This window comes from Oncorhynchus mykiss, chromosome 26 (genome assembly GCF_057628025.1).
Source record: "Oncorhynchus mykiss isolate SJ-2025 chromosome 26, ASM5762802v1, whole genome shotgun sequence".
NCBI lineage: Eukaryota > Metazoa > Chordata > Actinopteri > Salmoniformes > Salmonidae > Oncorhynchus > Oncorhynchus mykiss.
In genome coordinates, this window is record NC_143047.1 from 44,970,001 (window position 1) to 44,988,936 (window position 18,936).

General features: G+C 49.0%; 1 protein-coding gene across 2 annotated transcripts in view; it reads left to right on the forward strand.

The window, feature by feature from the left end:
• Nucleotides 1–13,370: 13,370 nt before the first annotated feature.
• drd4b (dopamine receptor D4b) overlaps nt 13,371–18,936 on the forward strand; it is a 30,857-nt gene continuing 25,291 nt past the window's right edge. The window contains exons 1-2 of one of the 2 annotated variants that reach the window (XM_036981606.2): nt 13,371–14,614; nt 18,666–18,778. In XM_036981606.2, the coding sequence (XP_036837501.2) occupies nt 14,354–14,614; nt 18,666–18,778 (374 nt within the window). In that variant the 5' untranslated portion in view covers nt 13,371–14,353. The remainder of the gene's footprint in view (nt 14,615–18,665; nt 18,779–18,936) is intronic. The other variant, XM_090223241.1, reaches the window with a different exon arrangement.

Consider the following 18,936-nt stretch of genomic DNA (forward strand, 5'->3'; position numbering starts at 1 on the left):
TCTTATCAGGTCAAAAGTATTGTGGAGTTCCGGAACCTCTTATCAGGTCAAAAGTATTGTGGAGTTCCGGAACCTCTTATCAGGTCAAAAGTATTGTGGAGTTCCGGAACCTCTTATCAGGTCAAAAGTATTGTGGAGTTCCGGAACCTCTTATCAGGTCAAAAGTATTGTGGAGTTCCGGAACCTCTTATCAGGTCAAAAGTATTGTGGAGTTCCTGCACCTCTTATCAGGTCAAAAGTATTGTGGAGTTCCTGCACCTCTTATCAGGTCAAAAGTATTGTGGAGTTCCGGAACCTCTTATCAGGTCAAAAGTATTGTGGAGTTCCGGAACCTCTTATCAGGTCAAAAGTATTGTGGAGTTCCGGAACCTCTTATCAGGTCAAAAGTATTGTGGAGTTCCGGAACCTCTTATCAGGTCAAAAGTATTGTGGAGTTCCGGAACCTCTTATCAGGTCAAAAGTATTGTGGAGTTCCGGAACCTCTTATCAGGTCAAAAGTATTGTGGAGTTCCGGAACCTCTTATCAGGTCAAAAGTATTGTGGAGTTCCTGCACCTCTTATCAGGTCAAAAGTATTGTGGAGTTCCGGAACCTCTTATCAGGTCAAAAGTATTGTGGAGTTCCGGAACCTCTTATCAGGTCAAAAGTATTGTGGAGTTCCGGAACCTCTTATCAGGTCAAAAGTATTGTGGAGTTCCGGAACCTCTTATCAGGTCAAAAGTATTGTGGAGTTCCGGAACCTCTTATCAGGTCTAAAGTATTGTGGAGTTCCGGAACCTCTTATCAGGTCAAAAGTATTGTGGAGTTCCGGAACCTCTTATCAGGTCAAAAGTATTGTGGAGTTCCGGAACCTCTTATTAGGTCAAAAGTATTGTGGAGTTCCGGAACCTCTTATCAGGTCAAAAGTATTGTGGAGTTCCGGATCCTCTTATCAGGTCAAAAGTATTGTGGAGTTCCGGAACCTCTTATCAGGTCAAAAGTATTGTGGAGTTCCGGAACCTCTTATCAGGTCAAAAGTATTGTGGAGTTCCGGAACCTCTTATCAGGTCAAAAGTATTGTGGAGTTCCTGATCCTCTTATCAGGTCAAAAGTATTGTGGAGTTCCTGATCCTCTTATCAGGTCAAAAGTATTGTGGAGTTCCTGATCCTCTTATCAGGTCAAAAGTATTGTGGAGTTCCGGAACCTCTTATCAGGTCAAAAGTATTGTGGAGTTCCGGAACCTCTTATCAGGTCAAAAGTATTGTGGAGTTCCGGAACCTCTTATCAGGTCAAAAGTATTGTGGAGTTCCGGAACCTCTTATCAGGTCAAAAGTATTGTGGAGTTCCGGAACCTCTTATCAGGTCAAAAGTATTGTGGAGTTCCGGAACCTCTTATCAGGTCAAAAGTATTGTGGAGTTCCGGAACCTCTTATCAGGTCAAAAGTATTGTGGAGGTCCTGCACCTACATATATAATCAGTACCACCACCTATTTCAGTCCAAGTCAAGCACTGGACCTAAAATGAAATGTAAAAACTGTTGACACTTTAAAAGGTGAAATCGAGAATACTTAATTGTCTCTCGTGTAAGGGCTGTGTAACCAGGAGACTGGGGAGGTGTGATGTCATTGTGAATATGTAATGAAGCTTCATTTTGCCATCCAAGGGCTGTGGCATGGTGAGACAGACAGGGCTGCAGTAACCACTACCACCAGCAGAGAACAGCACAGTAGAGGTTAGAATAGAACAGCCTGTGGATACAGTAAACAACACTTTCATTCTCAACATAGTTTGAGTTTCAAGTTACATAAAGCAGGAATGGGAAGGGCGATGAACTATGAACAGTCTCACAGACTAGCTGAACAATCTAGCCCACTCAAACCAATCACAACAATAGATTGCAGTAGGAATATCATCCCATTATCCCACACTTGTCTGTCACTAGGGGTATAACTGTTCTGAGTGAGATTTGATTCCGCTGTTGCTATGTAACCCGTCAACATGCACTGACAGGCCCAATCAATTTAATCAGACAAGGTAAACAATCTAAACAGTGAGACGTTCAGACAGGCCGTTTCCAGGATAGGATTTGATTATCCCTGCCCTTACAGGCCCAAAACAAGACCCAAGACCCGGGCCCAGGTTCCATACCCGGTCAGTCTCATACAGTAGAAATACGACCCGGGCCCAGGTTCCATACCCAGTCAGTCTCATACAGTAGAAATACGACCCGGGCCCAGGTTCTATACCCAGTCAGTCTCATACAGTAGGAATACGACCCGGGCCCAGGTTCCAGTCCCAGTCAGTCTCATACAGTAGAAATACGACCCGGGCCCAGGTTCCATACCCGGTCAGTCTCATACAGTAGAAAAACAACCCGGGTCCAGGTCCCAGTCAGTCTCATACAGTACGTAGCTCCAGTATAGAGGTACACAGCCCAGGACAACACAGTGTCAACAGCAGCAAATGAGCCTCAGCAGTCTTAAGACTCCCTCCCAGAATGCTTTGCACTAATCTACAGTAGCTGCTTACAGTGGCTGGAGGCTCACCCCAGGTTAGGGTTAGAGTTAGACGAGGTCAGCCATGTCTGAGTCCTGCTTGGGACGGGTTAGGGTTAGAGTTAGACGAGGCCAGCCATGTATGAGTCCTGTTCGGGCCGGGTTAGGGTTAGAGTTAGACGAGGTCAGCCATGTATGAGTCCTGCTTGGGCCGGGTTAGGGTTAGAGTTAGACGAGGTCAGCCATGTATGAGTCCTGCTTGGGCCGGGTTAGGGTTAGAGTTAGACGAGGTCAGCCATGTATGAGTCCTGCTTGGGCCGGGTTAGGGTTAGAGTTAGACGAGGTCAGCCATGTATAAGTGCCCGTTTGGGACGGGTTAGGGTTAGAGTTAGACGAGGTCAGCCATGTATGAGTCCTGCTTGGGCCGGGTTAGGGTTAGAGTTAGACGAGGTCGGCCATGTATGAGTCCTGTTTGGGACAGGATCACTGCCTGGCCTGTTGTTGTCTAAGGATGCTTGTCTAGGTCAGCCATGTATGAGTCCTGTTTGGGACAGGATCACTGCCTGGCCTGGTGTTGTCTAAGGACGCTTATCTACTAAACTCTTATGAGGTGAGACAAGGAGATCCTATAAGTCTACTGTACATACAGTATATCCTCAGTGATAACTCTTATGAGGTGAGACAAGGAGATCCTATAAGTCTACTGAACATACAGTATATCCTCAGTGATAACTCTTATGGGGTGAGACAAGGTCCATCTGAGGAAAAGGAGATTCTACATACAGTATAGAAATAATATTCTGTCACTTAGTAGAGACTTACAGGAAGTCAATACATTACTGTAGAATGTGTCTGTGATCCCTGTGAAAACACTGTGAGGTGAAACAGAGTCCGTCTGTAGAATGTGTCTGTGAACCCAGACAGTGGTCTGGATGGTGGGTATCATGGAGGAGTAGGGGAGGACCGTGGGGAGGACCGAGGGTGAGACAGTGGGGGAGGACCGTGGGGGAGACAGTGGGGGAGGACCGTGGGGGAGACAGTGGGGGAGGACCGTGGGGGAGACAGTGGGGAGGACCGTAGGTGAGACAGTGGGGGAGGACTGTGGGGGACACAGTGGGGGAGGACCGTGGGTGAGACAGTAGGGGAGGACCGTAGGTGAGACAGTGGGGGAGGACCGTGGGGGACACAGTGGGGGAGGACCGTGGGTGAGACAGTAGGGGAGGACCGTGGGGGAGACAGTGGGGGAGGACCGTGGGTGAGACAGTATGGGAGGACCGTGGGGAAACAGTAGGGGAGGACCGTAGGGGGGACAGTAGGGGAGGACCGTGGGGGAGACAGTGGGGGAGGACCGTAGGTGAGACAGTAAGGGAGGACCGTGGGGGAGACAGTGGGGGAGGACCGTGGGGGAGACAGTAGGGGAGGACCGTGGGGGAGACAGTAGGGGAGGACCGTGAGGGAGACAGTGGGGGATGACCGTAAGTGAGACAGTAGGGGGGACCGTGGGGGAGACAGTAGGGGAGGACCGTGGGGGAGACAGTAGGGAAGGACCGTAGGTGAGACAGTAGGGGAGGACCGTGGGTGAGACAGTAGGGGAGGACCGTGGGTGAGACAGAAGGGGAGGACCGTGGGGGAGACAGTGGGGGAGGACCGTGGGTGAGACAGTATGGGAGGACCGTGGGGGAGACAGTAGGGGAGGACCGTGGGGGGGACAGTAGGGGAGGACCGTGGGGGAGACAGTGGGGGAGGACCGTAGGTGAGACAGTAGGGGAGGACCGTGGGGGAGACAGTGGGGGAGGACCGTGGGTGAGACAGTAGGGGAGGACCGTGGGGGAGACAGTAGGGGAGGACCGTGAGGGAGACAGTGGGGGATGACCGTAAGTGAGACAGTAGGGGGGACCGTGGGGGAGACAGTAGGGGAGGACCGTGGGGGAGACAGTAGGGGAGGACCGTAGGTGAGACAGTAGGGGAGGACCGTGGGTGAGACAGTAGGGGAGGATCGTGGGTGAGACAGAAGGGGAGGACTGTGGGTGAGACAGAAGGGGAGGACCGTGGGGGAGGACCGTGGGGGGTTGATGAGGGAACAGCAGCGATACCAACACTGTCTCTGGTCTCTGGGTTGCATCCCAAATGGAATCGTAGTCACTGTATAAATTAGTGCACTACTTTGACCAGAAATAGGGTCCAATTTGGGACATCACTTGGTTGTTCCGGTTCCTTCACCTCACGGTCGCCCTCCACTGCAGACTAGGTCCAAACTAAATCCTTTACCTGTCTGTTGCTGACCTGACCAAGAGTATGGTATGGGTTATGGCCCAAATAGAACTCCACTGCCTATATAGTCCACTATTTTTGACCAGGGCCAATAAGGCACTATTGTGCACTGTATAGGGAGTATTTTGCCATTTGGGACACATTCATGGAGAACATTGGCTGGTTTTGGGAACAGATTGCCCTGTTCAGACCAGAGCCAGCCTGACAGGTCTTTGTGTACACAGAGGTAAAGAGATCCTTTATAGAGCCTGACAGGTGATAATCTTTATAGAGTCTGACAGGTGATAGTTATCTTTATAGAGCCTGACAGGTGATAGTTGTCTTTATAGAGCCTGACAGGTGATAGTTGTCTTTATAGAGCCTGACAGGTGATAGTTATCTTTATAGAGCCTGACAGGTGATAGTTGTCTTTATAGAGCCTGACAGGTGATAGTTATCTTTATAGAGTCTGACAGGTGATAGTTATCTTTATAGAGCCTGACAGGTGATAGTTGTCTTTATAGAGCCTGACAGGTGATAGTTGTCTTTATAGAGACTGACAGGTGATAGTTATCTTTATAGAGCCTGACAGGTGATAGTTGTCACCCTTAGTGCATGGCTCGTGTCTGCTGTCTCCCTCTCTCCCTCCCCTCCGGAGACAGTCAGCTGTGTCTCTTAGTGCATGGCTCGTGTCTGCTGTCTCACTCCTCTCCCGAGACAGTCAGCTGTGTCTCTTAGTGCATGGCTCGTGTCCGTTGTCTCCCTCCTCTCCCGAGACAGTCAGCTGGGTCTCTTAGTGCATGGCTCGTGTCTGCTGTCTCCCTCCTCTCCCGAGACAGTCAGCTGTGTCTCTTAGTGCATGGCTCGTGTCTGCTGTCTCCCTCTCTCCCTCCTCTCCCGAGACAGTCAGCTGTGTCTCTTAGTGCATGGCTCGTGTCCGCTGTCTCCCTCCTCTCCCGAGACAGTCAGCTGTGTCTCTTAGTGCATGGCTCGTGTCCCCTGTCTCCCTCCTCTCTCGAGACATTCAGCTGTGTCTCTTAGTGCATGGCTCGTGTCCGCTGTCTCCCTCCTTTCCCGAGACAATCAGCTGTGTCTCTTAGTGCATGGCTTGTGTCCGCTGTCTCCCTCCTCTCCTAAGACAGTCAGCTGTGTCTCTTAGTGCATGGCTCGTGTCTGCTGTATCCCTCTCTCCCTCCTCTCCCGAGACAGTCAGCTGTGTCTCTTAGTGCATGGCTCGTGTCTGCTGTCTCCCTCCTCTCCCGAGACAGTCAGCTGTGTCTCTTAGTGCATGGCTCGTGTCCCCTGTCTCCCTCCTCTCCCGAGACAGTCAGCTGTGTCTCTTAGTGCATGGCTCGTGTCTGCTGTCTCCCTCCTCTCCCGAGACAGTCAGCTGTGTCTCTTAGTGCATGGCTCGTGTCTGCTGTCTCCCTCCTCTCCCGAGACAGTCAGCTGTGTCTCTTAGTGCATGGCTCTTGTCTGCTGTCTCCCTCTCTCCCTCCTCTCCCGAGACAGTCAGCTGTGTCTCTTAGTGCATGGCTCGTGTCTGCTGTTTCCCTCCTCTTCCGAGACAGTCAGCTGTGTCTCTTAGTGCATGGCTCGTGTCTGCTGTCTCCCTCCTCTCCCGAGACAGTCAGCTGTGTCTCTTAGTGCATGGCTCGTGTCTGCTGTCTCCCTCCTCTCCCGAGACAGTCAGCTGTGTCTCTTAGTGCATGGCTCGTGTCTGCTGTCTCCCTCCTCTCCCGAGACATTCAGCTGTGTCTCTTAATGCATGGCTCGTGTCTGCTGTCTCCCTCCTCTCCCGAGACAGTCAGCTGTGTCTCTTAGTGCATGGCTCGTGTCTGCTGTCTCCCTCCTCTCCCGAGACAGTCAGCTGTGTCTCTTAGTGCATGGCTCGTGTCTGCTGTCTCCCTTCTCTCCCGAGACAGTCAGCTGTGTCTCTTAGTGCATGGCTCGTGTCTGCTGTCTCCCTCCTCTCCCGAGACAGTCAGCTGTGTCTCTTAGTGCATGGCTCGTGTCTGCTGTCTCCCTCCTCTCCCGAGACAGTCAGCTGTGTCTCTTAGTGCATGGCTCGTGTCTGCTGTCTCCCTCTCTCCCTCCTCTCCCGAGACAGTCAGCTGTGTCTCTTAGTGCATGGCTCGTGTCTGCTGTTTCCCTCCTCTTCCGAGACAGTCAGCTGTGTCTCTTAGTGCATGGCTCGTGTCTGCTGTCTCCCTCCTCTCCCGAGACAGTCAGCTGTGTCTCTTAGTGCATGGCTCGTGTCTGCTGTCTCCCTCCTCTCCCGAGACAGTCAGCTGTGTCTCTTAGTGCATGGCTCGTGTCTGCTGTCTCCCTCCTCTCCCGAGACAGTCAGCTGTGTCTCTTAATGCATGGCTCGTGTCTGCTGTCTCCCTCCTCTCCCGAGACAGTCAGCTGTGTCTCTTAGTGCATGGCTCGTGTCTGCTGTCTCCCTCCTCTCCCGAGACAGTCAGCTGTGTCTCTTAGTGCATGGCTCGTGTCTGCTGTCTCCCTTCTCTCCCGAGACAGTCAGCTGTGTCTCTTAGTGCATGGCTCGTGTCTGTTGTCTCCCTCCTCTCCCGAGACAGTCAGCTGTGTCTCTTAGTGCATGGCTCGTGTCTGCTGTCTCCCTCCTCTCCCGAGACAGTCAGCTGTGTCTCTTAGTGCATGGCTCGTGTCTGCTGTCTCCCTCCTCTCCCGAGACAGTCAGCTGTGTCTCTTAGTGCATGGCTCGTGTCTGCTGTCTCCCTCCTCTCCCGAGACAGTCAGCTGTGTCTCTTAATGCATGGCTCGTGTCTGCTGTCTCCCTCCTCTCCCGAGACAGTCAGCTGTGTCTCTTAGTGCATGGCTCGTGTCTGCTGTCTCCCTCCTCTCCCGAGACAGTCAGCTGTGTCTCTTAGTGCATGGCTCGTGTCTGCTGTCTCCCTTCTCTCCCGAGACAGTCAGCTGTGTCTCTTAGTGCATGGCTCGTGTCTGTTGTCTCCCTCCTCTCCCGAGACAGTCAGCTGTGTCTCTTAGTGCATGGCTCGTGTCTGCTGTCTCCCTTCTCTCCCGAGACAGTCAGCTGTGTCTCTTAGTGCATGGCTCGTGTCTGCTGTCTCCCTCCTCTCCCGAGACAGTCAGCTGTGTCTCTTAGTGCATGGCTCGTGTCTGCTGTCTCCCTCCTCTCCCGAGACAGTCAGCTGTGTCTCTTAGTGCATGGCTCGTGTCTGCTGTCTCCCTTCTCTCCCGAGACAGTCAGCTGTGTCTCTTAGTGCATGGCTCGTGTCTGTTGTCTCCCTCCTCTCCCGAGACAGTCAGCTGTGTCTCTTAGTGCATGGCTCGTGTCTGCTGTCTCCCTTCTCTCCCGAGACAGTCAGCTGTGTCTCTTAGTGCATGGCTCGTGTCTGCTGTCTCCCTCCTCTCCCGAGACAGTCAGCTGTGTCTCTTAGTGCATGGCTCGTGTCTGCTGTCTCCCTCCTCTCCCGAGACAGTCAGCTGTGTCTCTTAGTGCATGGCTCGTGTCTGCTGTCTCCCTCCTCTCCCGAGACAGTCAGCTGTGTCTCTTAGTGCATGGCTCGTGTCTGCTGTCTCCCTCCTCTCCCGAGACAGTCAGCTGTGTCTCTTAGTACATGGCTCGTGTCTGCTGTCTCCCTCCTCTCCCGAGACAGTCAGCTGTGTCTCTTAGTGCATGGCTCGTGTCTGCTGTCTCCCTCCTCTCCCGAGACAGTCAGCTGTGTCTCTTAGTGCATGGCTCGTGTCCGCTGTCTCCCTCCTCTCCCGAGACAGTCAGCTGTGTCTCTTAGTGCATGGCTCGTGTCTGCTGTCTCCCTCCTCTCCCGAGACAGTCAGCTGTGTCTCTTAGTGCCTGGCTCGTGTCTGCTGTCTCCCTCCTCTCCCGAGACAGTCAGCTGTGTCTCTTAGTGCCTGGCTCGTGTCTGCTGTCTCCCTCCTCTCCCGAGACAGTCAGCTGTGTCTCTTAGTGCCTGGCTCGTGTCTGCTGTCTCCCTCCTCTCCCGAGACAGTCAGCTGTGTCTCTTAGTGCCTGGCTCGTGTCTGCTGTCTCCCTCCTCTCCCGAGACAGTCAGCTGTGTCTCTTAGTGCCTGGCTCGTGTCTGCTGTCTCCCTCCTCTCCCGAGACAGTCAGCTGTGTCTCTTAGTGCCTGGCTCGTGTCTGCTGTCTCCCTCCTCTCCCGAGACAGTCAGCTGTGTCTCTTAGTGCCTGGCTCGTGTCTGCTGTCTCCCTCCTCTCCCGAGACAGTCAGCTGTGTCTCTTAGTGCCTGGCTCGTGTCTGCTGTCTCCCTCCTCTCCCGAGACAGTCAGCTGTGTCTCTTAGTGCATGGCTCGTGTCTGCTGTCTCCCTCCTCTCCCGAGACAGTCAGCTGTGTCTCTTAGTGCCTGGCTCGTGTCTGCTGTCTCCCTCCTTTCCCGAGACAATCAGCTGTGTCTCTTAGTGCATGGCTCGTGTCTGCTGTCTCCCTCCTCTCCCGAGACAGTCAGCTGTGTCTCTTAGTGCATGGCTCGTGTCTGCTGTCTCCCTCCTCTCCCGAGACAGTCAGCTGTGTCTCTTAGTGCATGGCTCGTGTCCGCTGTCTCCCTCCTCTCCCGAGACAGTCAGCTGTGTCTCTTAGTGCATGGCTCGTGTTTGCTGTCTCCCTCCTCTCCCGAGACAGTCAGCTGTGTCTCTTAGTGCATGGCTCGTGTCTGCTGTCTCCCTCTCTCCCTCCTCTCCCGAGACAGTCAGCTGTGTCTCTTAGTGCATGGCTCGTGTCTGCTGTCTCCCTCCTCTCCCGAGACAGTCAGCTGTGTCTCTTAGTGCATGGCTCGTGTCTGCTGTCTCCCTCCTCTCCCGAGACAGTCAGCTGTGTCTCTTAGTGCATGGCTCGTGTCTGCTGTCTCCCTCCTCTCCCGAGACAGTCAGCTGTGTCTCTTAGTACATGGCTCGTGTCTGCTGTCTCCCTCCTCTCCCGAGACAGTCAGCTGTGTCTCTTAGTGCATGGCTCGTGTCTGCTGTCTCCCTCCTCTCCCGAGACAGTCAGCTGTGTCTCTTAGTGCATGGCTCGTGTCCCCTGTCTCCCTCCTCTCCCGAGACAGTCAGCTGTGTCTCTTAGTGCATGGCTCGTGTCTGTTGTCTCCCTCCTCTCCCGAGACAGTCAGCTGTGTCTCTTAATGCATGGCTCGTGTCTGTTGTCTCCCTCCTCTCCCGAGACAGTCAGCTGTGTCTCTTAGTGCATGGCTCGTGTCTGTTGAAGAACCACCATCACTCTACTCCTCTTCTTTTCTCTCTCTCTCTCTCCTTTCTTTCTTCCTTGTCTTCCCTCTCTTCTCCTTCTGAAGTGAACATCTGCGCTGCGTTCCAACAGCATGGTGAGCCTGTCCTCCAGTTCCATCAGGCACCACCAGATGCTCCCTCTCCTCCAACGGTTGTTCTGCTTCTGGCCTCAGCTGAGGAAATGCTAATTACCAGGATGTTATATTCTAATCAGATTCATGCCGTGGGTACAGTACAGCAAGGCAGCAGCACTATAGGCAGTGTCCAAAATGACACCCTATTCCCTATTTTTTACACAGTTTTTGACCAGAGCCCTACTAATCAGGGAATAGTATGCTATTTGGGATGCAGGACCTGTCTTTATGTTTAAGACTCAATGAGGATAACAGGAGAGGGAAAAGTTATCCACTTCTGTTGCCGTGTGTGTGTGTGTGTGTGTGTGTGTGTGTGTGTGTGTGTGTGTGTGTGTGTGTGTGTGTGTGTGTGTGTGTGTGTGTGTGTGTGTGTGTGTGTGTGTGTGTGTGTGTGTGTGTGTGTGTGTGTGTGTGTGTGTGTGTGTGTGTGTGTGTGTGTGTGTGCTTATTTTTTACATTTTGAAGGTGCTGGTGTATTTAGAACTGAGAGATGCTTATCAGATATTTGGCCTCCAATTCACAGATCAGTGGTTTGTTTCTGAAGAACTGCACTTCCTGTGAATTTGGAGGACTTTGAAGGAAGCAGCTGGACTGGACACTGCATTGTGATGTACTTAGAGTTCCAGAACACTGAAGGCCCATCAGAATATTACAGATACAGAACACTGAAGATCCATCAGAATATTACAGATACAGAACACTGAAGACCCATCAGAATATTACAGATACAGAACACTGAAGACCCATCAGAATATTACAGATACAGAACACTGAAGATCCATCAGAATATTACAGATACAGAACACTGAAGACCCATCAGAATATTACAGATACAGAACACTGAAGGCCCATCAGAATATTACAGATACAGAGCACTGAAGACCCATCAGAATATTACAGATACAGAACACTGAAGGCTCATCAGAATATTACAGATACAGAACACTGAAGACCCATCAGAATATTACAGATCCAGAACACTGAAGACCCATCAGAATATTACAGACACAGAACACTGAAGACCCATCAGAATATTACAGATACAGAACACTGAAGACCCATCAGAATATTACAGATCCAGAACACTGAAGACCCATCAGAATATTACAGATACAGAACACTGAAGACCCATCAGAATATTACAGATACAGAACACTGAAGACCCATCAGAATATTACAGATACAGAACACTGAAGATCCATCAGAATATTACAGATACAGAACACTGAAGACCCATCAGAATATTACAGATACAGAACACTGAAGGCCCATCAGAATATTACAGATACAGAGCACTGAAGACCCATCAGAATATTACAGATACAGAACACTGAAGACCCATCAGAATATTACAGATACAGAACACTGAAGATCCATCAGAATATTACAGATACAGAACACTGAAGACCCATCAGAATATTACAGATACAGAACACTGAAGACCCATCAGAATATTACAGATACAGAACACTGAAGACCCATCAGAATATTACAGATACAGAACACTGAAGACCCATCAGAATATTACAGATACAGAACACTGAAGACCCATCAGAATATTACAGATACAGAACACTGAAGACCCATCAGAATATTACAGATACAGAACACTGAAGACCCATCAGAATATTACAGATACAGAACACTGAAGACCCATCAGAATATTACAGATACAGAACACTGAAGGCCCAGCAGAATATTAGAGATCCAGAACACTGAAGACCCATCAGAATATTACAGATACAGAACACTGAAGGCCCATCAGAATATTACAGATACAGAACACTGAAGGTCCAGCAGAATATTACAGATACAGAACACTGAAGGTCCAGCAGAATATTAGAGATCCAATTACATTTAATTACAAACAGAAAGTAAAGTAGTCTGAACAATAAAGAAAGCTACGCTTTGTTCAAAGCTTCTCTTTTCTTAAAGCATTTCTTAACTCTCTCTCTCTCTCTCTTTCCCTCTCTCTCTCTCTCTCTCACACACACACACACACACACACACACACACACACACACACACGGGACTTAATAAGATTTTATTCTGTCTCATTGAAAGAGGCATTTCAATTTGTATTCAAGCCACTAAAGCAGACACGCTCTGTCACTGCAGAATAATGACTAGTCAAGCCTAAACTAACCAACAGCTGGGACAGAGGCACACAGATTCTCACTACAACCCAAGTGGAGTGTTGAAGAAAACCACACAAATGATGGAGAAGTACTATTTCCATGGACTGTCACCTTACAATGACTATGTATGTCTCTCTCTCTGTATGTCTCTCTCTGTCTCTCTATCTCTCTCTCTCTCTCTCTCTCTCTCTCTCTGTCTCTCTCTCTCTCTGTCTGTCTCTCTCTGTCTCTCTATCTCTCTCTCTCTGTCTCTCTCTCTCTGTCTCTCTCTCTCTGTCTCTCTCTCTCTCTCTCTCTCTCTTTCTCTCTATATCTTTCTCTGTCTCTCTCTCTCTCTCTCTCTCTGTCTCTCTCTCTCTGTCTCTCTATCTCTCTCTCTCTGTCTCTCTCTCTCTCTCTCTCTCTCTCTCTCTGTCTCTCTCTCAATTCAATTCAATTCAATTCAAGGGCTTTATTGGCATAGGAAACATGTGTTAACATTGCCAAAGCAAGTGAGGTAGATAATATATAAAGTTAAATAAACAATAAAAATTAACAGTAAACATTACACATACAGAAGTTTCAAAACAATAAAGACATTACAAATGTCATATTATATATATACAGTGTTTTAACAATGTACAAATGGTTAAAGGACACAAGATAAAATAAATAAGCATAAATATGGGTTGTATTTACAATGGTGTTTGTTCTTCACTGGTTGACCTTTTCTTGTGGCAACAGGTCACACATCTTGCTGCTGTGATGTCACACTGTGGTATTTCACCCAATAGATATGGGAGTTTATCAAAATTGGATTTGTTTTCGAATTCTTTGTGGATCTGTGTAATCTGAGAGAAATAGCAAGGCTATGCTCACTGAGTCTGTACATAGTCAAAGCTTTCCTTAATTTTGGGTCAGTCACAGTGGTCAGGTATTCTGCCACTGTGTACTCTCTGTTTAGGGCCAAATAGCATTCTAGTTTGCTCTGTTTTTTTGTTAATTCTTTCCAATGTGTCAAGTAATTATCTTTTTGTTTTCTCATGATTTGGTTGGGCCTAATTGTGCTCTCTCTCTCTCTCTCTCTGTCTCTCTCTCTGTCTCTCTCTCTGTCTGTCTGTATCTCTGTCTCTCTCTCTCTCTCTGTCTCTCTCTGTCTGTCTCTCTCTCTCTCTCTCTCTCTCTGTCTCTCTCTCTGTCTCTCTCTCTGTCTCTGTCTCTCTCTCTCTCTCTCTCTCTGTCTCTCTCTCTGTCTGTCTGTCTGTCTGTCTCTCTCTCTCTGTCTCTCTATCTGTCTCTCTATCTGTCTCTCTCTCTCTGTCTCTCTCTCTCTCTCTCTGGGAGCCCGGCATTCCACTCAACAATGACACGATTCACTGCGTGCAGGCAGAATGCATTAAGCGCTGCGCGTCGTCAACGGGATTAAATGTCATTGATGGAATTCCTCGTTTAATCGCTAGAGAACTACTCTCGTTTAGCCAATTCAATGAAAGCCACAAACTTTCCGTCCCACTTAACGCGCTTTTTATTTTTGGAACAGGCGGAAAAGGGTCCGATTGTCTTCTAAAAAAAAGTTTTGAATCTTCTTCATCGTGCCGTGCAACTTGAGGGGCAAAAGTCAACCGTCAGATCTAAGCAGCTTTGGGCCGTTGGATATATAGAACTGTGTCGCTGATTTGTCCGTTCAGGTCGCTTACCTACACAACCTGTTTGTCTGCTGAAACAACCTCACCTCTATTAAGCACGCAAGTTGTTCTAAACCGCAGAGGTCCAGGAAATACGTTTAAACTATGATATAATTAGTCTGGGTGCTTATACATATTTGAAGGAGACACTAACTGCATTGCTTGAATTTCAGAGAGTCATTTTCTTGGGAAATCGGAAAGTGCTTTCCGAAAACATTTGTACCCTCTACGACTCTCCGCGGGTCTGGTGCTGATCTCCTGCAACAACAAAAAAACATCAGTCCTGGATGGGTCTCACTCAAGAAGAGGAAACTTAGCGATTTTAGCACAGACCAGACACCGGACCACGCGTGCTGCAGGACGACCGGGAATAATGCATAGATGAAACCTCGTTTCAGTAACGCCGTTCTCGCACGGAAAAGGCGTCGCAGAATCTCCGGGCGACAATGTCTGACAACTTCACCGATTTCGAATTCAACAGCACGACGCAGCCGGTGGCAGCTGCCGTGGCTCCAGACTACAACTTTCCAGCTCTTATATTCGGGATATTGCTAATCATTGTGATTATCGGTGGAAATGTGCTTGTGTGTCTTAGTGTTTACATGGAAAAAGCTTTAAAAACTACAACAAACTATTTCATTGTGAGTTTGGCTGTTGCGGACCTACTCTTGGCAGTGCTGGTGCTACCACTGTTCGTGTTCGCAGAGGTAAGTAGCTTAGGTTTTAGCCCTTAGCCTACCTGAGATATGTTGTTTAGTTAATTAATAATACCTGCTTGGCCTATTTCACATGTTTAGTCATGTGGTGGCCGGTTGGTAGGCTATATATATGTTTTATTTTAAGTTAATTTATTTCACTAGGGGACGACTAGGCTATTGGTTATGATTATGAATCAAATTATACTATTTATTCGCCTCTAAATTACCATAATTATAATCATGCATAATATCAGCTGTCTAATAGTTAGTTGCCCGGTATTATAGTACCGGTAAATAATAGCGGCTTAACCCTCTAATCATCCAAATCAGAGTCATCAGACCAACCCATTAAGTTCATTACTAAAGAGGGGGCAAGAACATCCCGTTCCATTCTCTACTCTTGTTCTCTCTGTGTCTCTCACCTGTTCATTTCTCAATTACTATCGAACTGGGAAAGGTCAGTCGTTTTATACTGCACAACGTCTTCTGCGTCATCTTGAAATGCTATAGGCTACGGCCAATTCGTTTGATTAAAACTATCAACAACAACAGACTAACAGTGGAATCAGATCTATCAAGAGGGTTAACTCAAAGCTGTTAAAATGAGAATTACTGAGATATTACATAACATTAATTGGTAGTGTCTATTGTTGAGAACAGGTATGCATGTGTGTGTGTGTGTGTGTGTGTGTGTGTTTGTTTGTGTGTCTGTGTGTGTGTGTGTGTGTCTGTCTGTCTGTCTCGCTCTCTCTATTGTGGTTGACTACTAAATAGTCTTTACTTAGAGAATTAAGGGATGTCTGTCTGTCTGTCTGTCTGTCTCTCTCTCTCTCTCTCTCTTTCTCTCTCTCTCTCTCTCTCTCTCTCTCTCTCTCTCTCTCTCTCTCTCTCTCTCTCTCTCTCTCTCTCTCTTGTGGTTGACTACTCAATAGTCTTTACTTAGAGAATGTCTGTCTGTCTGTCTGTCTGTCTGTCTGTCTGTCTGTCTGTCTGTCTGTCTGTCTCTCTCTCTCTCTCTCTGTCTCTCTCTCTCTTTATTGTGGTTGACTACTGAATATTCTTTACTTAGAGAATTAAGGCATGCCTGTGTCTGTCTGCCTGTGAGAGACCAGTGCCTAAGTCTTCCTAAATTGTGATGCCATTATCTCGTTACAGGAGAGTTGTTCCAGATAGGTAATCTACTGAGCCAGCCAGGCAGAGTGTTAACATGCTCGTTACAGGAGAGTTGTTCCAGATAGGTAATCTACTGAGCCAGGCAGTGTTAACATGTCGTTACAGGATAGTTGTTCCAGATATGTAATCTACTGAGCCTTTAGTTTGTGGCTTGTTCACCTGATGGTGAAGGGCAGGCTGAAAGTCAACTTCATTATACTATTGATAAGCCAAGAGAGGCTGATCATTAGTATGGACAATAGAAGACAGCGAGAGAGAGAGAAAGGGGAGAGTATGGAGACAGAGAGAGAGAGAGAGAGAGAGAGTATGGAGACAGAGAGAGAGAGAGAAAGGGGAGAGTATGGATACAGACAGAGAGAGAGAGAGAGAGAGAGAAAGGGTAGAGTATGGAGACAGACAGAGAGAGAAAGAGAGAGAAGGGGGAGAGTATGGAGACAGACAGAGAGAGAGAGAAAGGGGAGAGTATGGAGACAGAGAGAGAGAGAGAGAGCGAGAGAGAGAAAGGGGAGAGTATGGAGACAGAGAGAGAGAGAAAGGGGAGAGTATGGAGACAGACAGACAGAGAGAGAGAGAGAGAGAGAGAGAGAGAGAGAGAGAGAGAGAGAGAGAGAGAGAGAAAGGGGAGAGTATGGAGACAGAGAGAGAAAGAGAGGGGAGAGTATGGAGACAGACAGAGAGAGAGAGAGAAAGGGGAGAGTATGGAGACAGAGAGAGAGAGAGGAAGAGAGAGAGAAAGGGGAGAGTATGGAGACAGAGAGAGAGAGAGGAAGAGAGAGAGAGAGAAAGGGGAGAGTATGGAGACAGAGAGAGAAAGGGAAGAGTATGGAGACAGACAGAGAGAGAGGAAGAGAGAGAGAGAAAGGGGAGAGAGGAAGGGGAGAGTATGGAGACAGAGAGAGAGAGAGGGGAGAGTATGGAGACAGACAGACAGAGAGAGAAGAGAGAGAGAGAAAGGGGAGCGTTTGGAGACAGACAGAGAGAGAGGAAGAGAGAGAGAGGAAGGGGAGAGTATGGAGACAGACAGAGAGAGAGAATGGGGAGAGTATGGAGACAGTGAGAGAGAGAAAGGGGAGAGTATGGAGACAGTGAGAGAGCGAAAGGGGAGAGTATGGAGACAGACAGAGAGAGAGAGAATGGGGAGAGTATGGAGACAGTGAGAGAGAGAAAGGGGAGAGTATGGAGACAGACAGAGAGAGAGGAAGAGAGAGAGAAAGGGGAGAGTATGGAGACAGAGAGAGGGAGAAAGAGCGAGAGGAGAGTATGGAGACAGACAGAGAGAGAGAAAGGGGAGAGTATGGAGACAGAGAGAGAGAGAGGAAGAGAGAGAGAGAGAGAAAGGGGAGAGAGGAAGGGGAGAGTATGGAGACAGAGAGAGAGAGAGAGAGAAAGGGGAGAGTATGGAGACAGACAGAGAGAGAGGAAGAGAGAGAGAGAAAGGGGAGAGAGGAAGGGGAGAGTATGGAGACAGAGAGAGAGAGAATGTTAACACATGTTTCCCATGCCAATAAAGCCCTTGAATTGAATTGAATTGAAAGAGAGAGAGAGAGGGGAGAGTATGGAGACAGACAGACAGAGAGAGAAGAGAGAGAGAAAGGGGAGAGTATGGAGACAGAGAGAGAGAGAACGAGAGAGAGAGGGGGGAGAGTATGGAGACAGACAGACAGAGAGAGAAAAGAGAGAGAGAAAGGGGAGAGAGAGAAAGGGGAGAGTATGGAGACAGACAGAGAGAGAGAAAGGGGAGACTATGGAGACAGACAGAGAGAGAGAGAGAAAGGGGAGAGTATGGAGACAGAGAGAGAGAGAAAGGGGAGCGTATGGAGGCAGAGAGAGAGAGAAAGAGAGAGAGAGGAAGGGGAGAGTATAGAGACAGAGAGAAAGAGAGAGAGAGAGAGAGAGAGGGGAGAGTATGGAGACAGACATAGAGAGAGAAAGGGGAGAGTATGGAGACAGTGAGAGAGAGAAAGGGGAGAGTATGGAGACAGAGAGAGAGAGAAAGAGAGAGAGAGAGGGGAGAGTATGGAGACAGACATAGAGAGAGAAAGGGGAGAGTATGGAGACAGTGAGAGCGAGAAAGGGGAGAGTATGGAGACAGAGAGAGAGAGAAAGAGAGAGAGAGAGAGGGGAGAGTATGGAGACAGACAGAGAGAGAAAGGGGAGAGTATGGAGACAGAGAGAGAGAGAAAGAGAGAGAGAGAGAGGGGAGAGTATGGAGACAGACAGAGAGAGAAAGGGGAGAGTATGGAGACAGTGGAGACAGAGACAGGCAGAGGTGATAGAAGCAGCACTACACATGGTTTCTGAGATTAATAGTTTCTCAGATTGACACCTGATCAACATAATCAATGTCCACACGTTTTTCATAGACATGATGCTGTGTGTTGTGTTCAGGCCCAGGGTGGTGTGTGGTCCCTGAACATGATGCTGTGTGTTGTGTTCAGGCCCAGGGTGGTGTGTGGTCCCTGAACATGATGCTGTGTGTTGTGTTCAGGCCCAGGGTGGTGTGTGGTCCCTGAACATGATGCTGTGTGTTGTGTTCAGGCCCAGGGTGGTGTGTGGTCCCTGAACATGATGCTGTGTGTTGTGTTCAGGCCCAGGGTGGTGTGTGGTCCCTGAACATGATGCTGTGTGTTGTGTTCAGTTCCAGGGTGGCGTGTGGTCCCTGAACATGATGCTGTGTGACGGTCTGATGTCCATGGATGTGATGCTGTATGTTGTGTTCAGTTCCAGGGTGGCGTGTGGTCCCTGAACATGATGCTGTGTGACGGTCTGATGTCCATGGATGTGATGCTGTGTGTTGTGTTCAGGCCCAGGGTGGTGTGTGGTCCCTGAACATGATGCTGTGTGACGGTCTGATGTCCATGGATGTGATGCTGTATGTTGTGTTCAGTTCCAGGGTGGCGTGTGGTCCCTGAACATGATGCTGTGTGACGGTCTGATGTCCATGGATGTGATGCTGTGCACAGCCTCCATCTTCAACCTCTGTGCCATCAGCGTCGACAGGTCAGTCAGACACACACACACACACACACACCGAACCCCAGGTCCCTCTACCATTATGGTTTAAGTCGTCAGGTTTTCAGACAAGGTTCTTATTAGGCCAGAGAGGTTTTGGGATCCGACTCTGTTAAAGGATGTAAACATGATGTTCATTTGGTGCT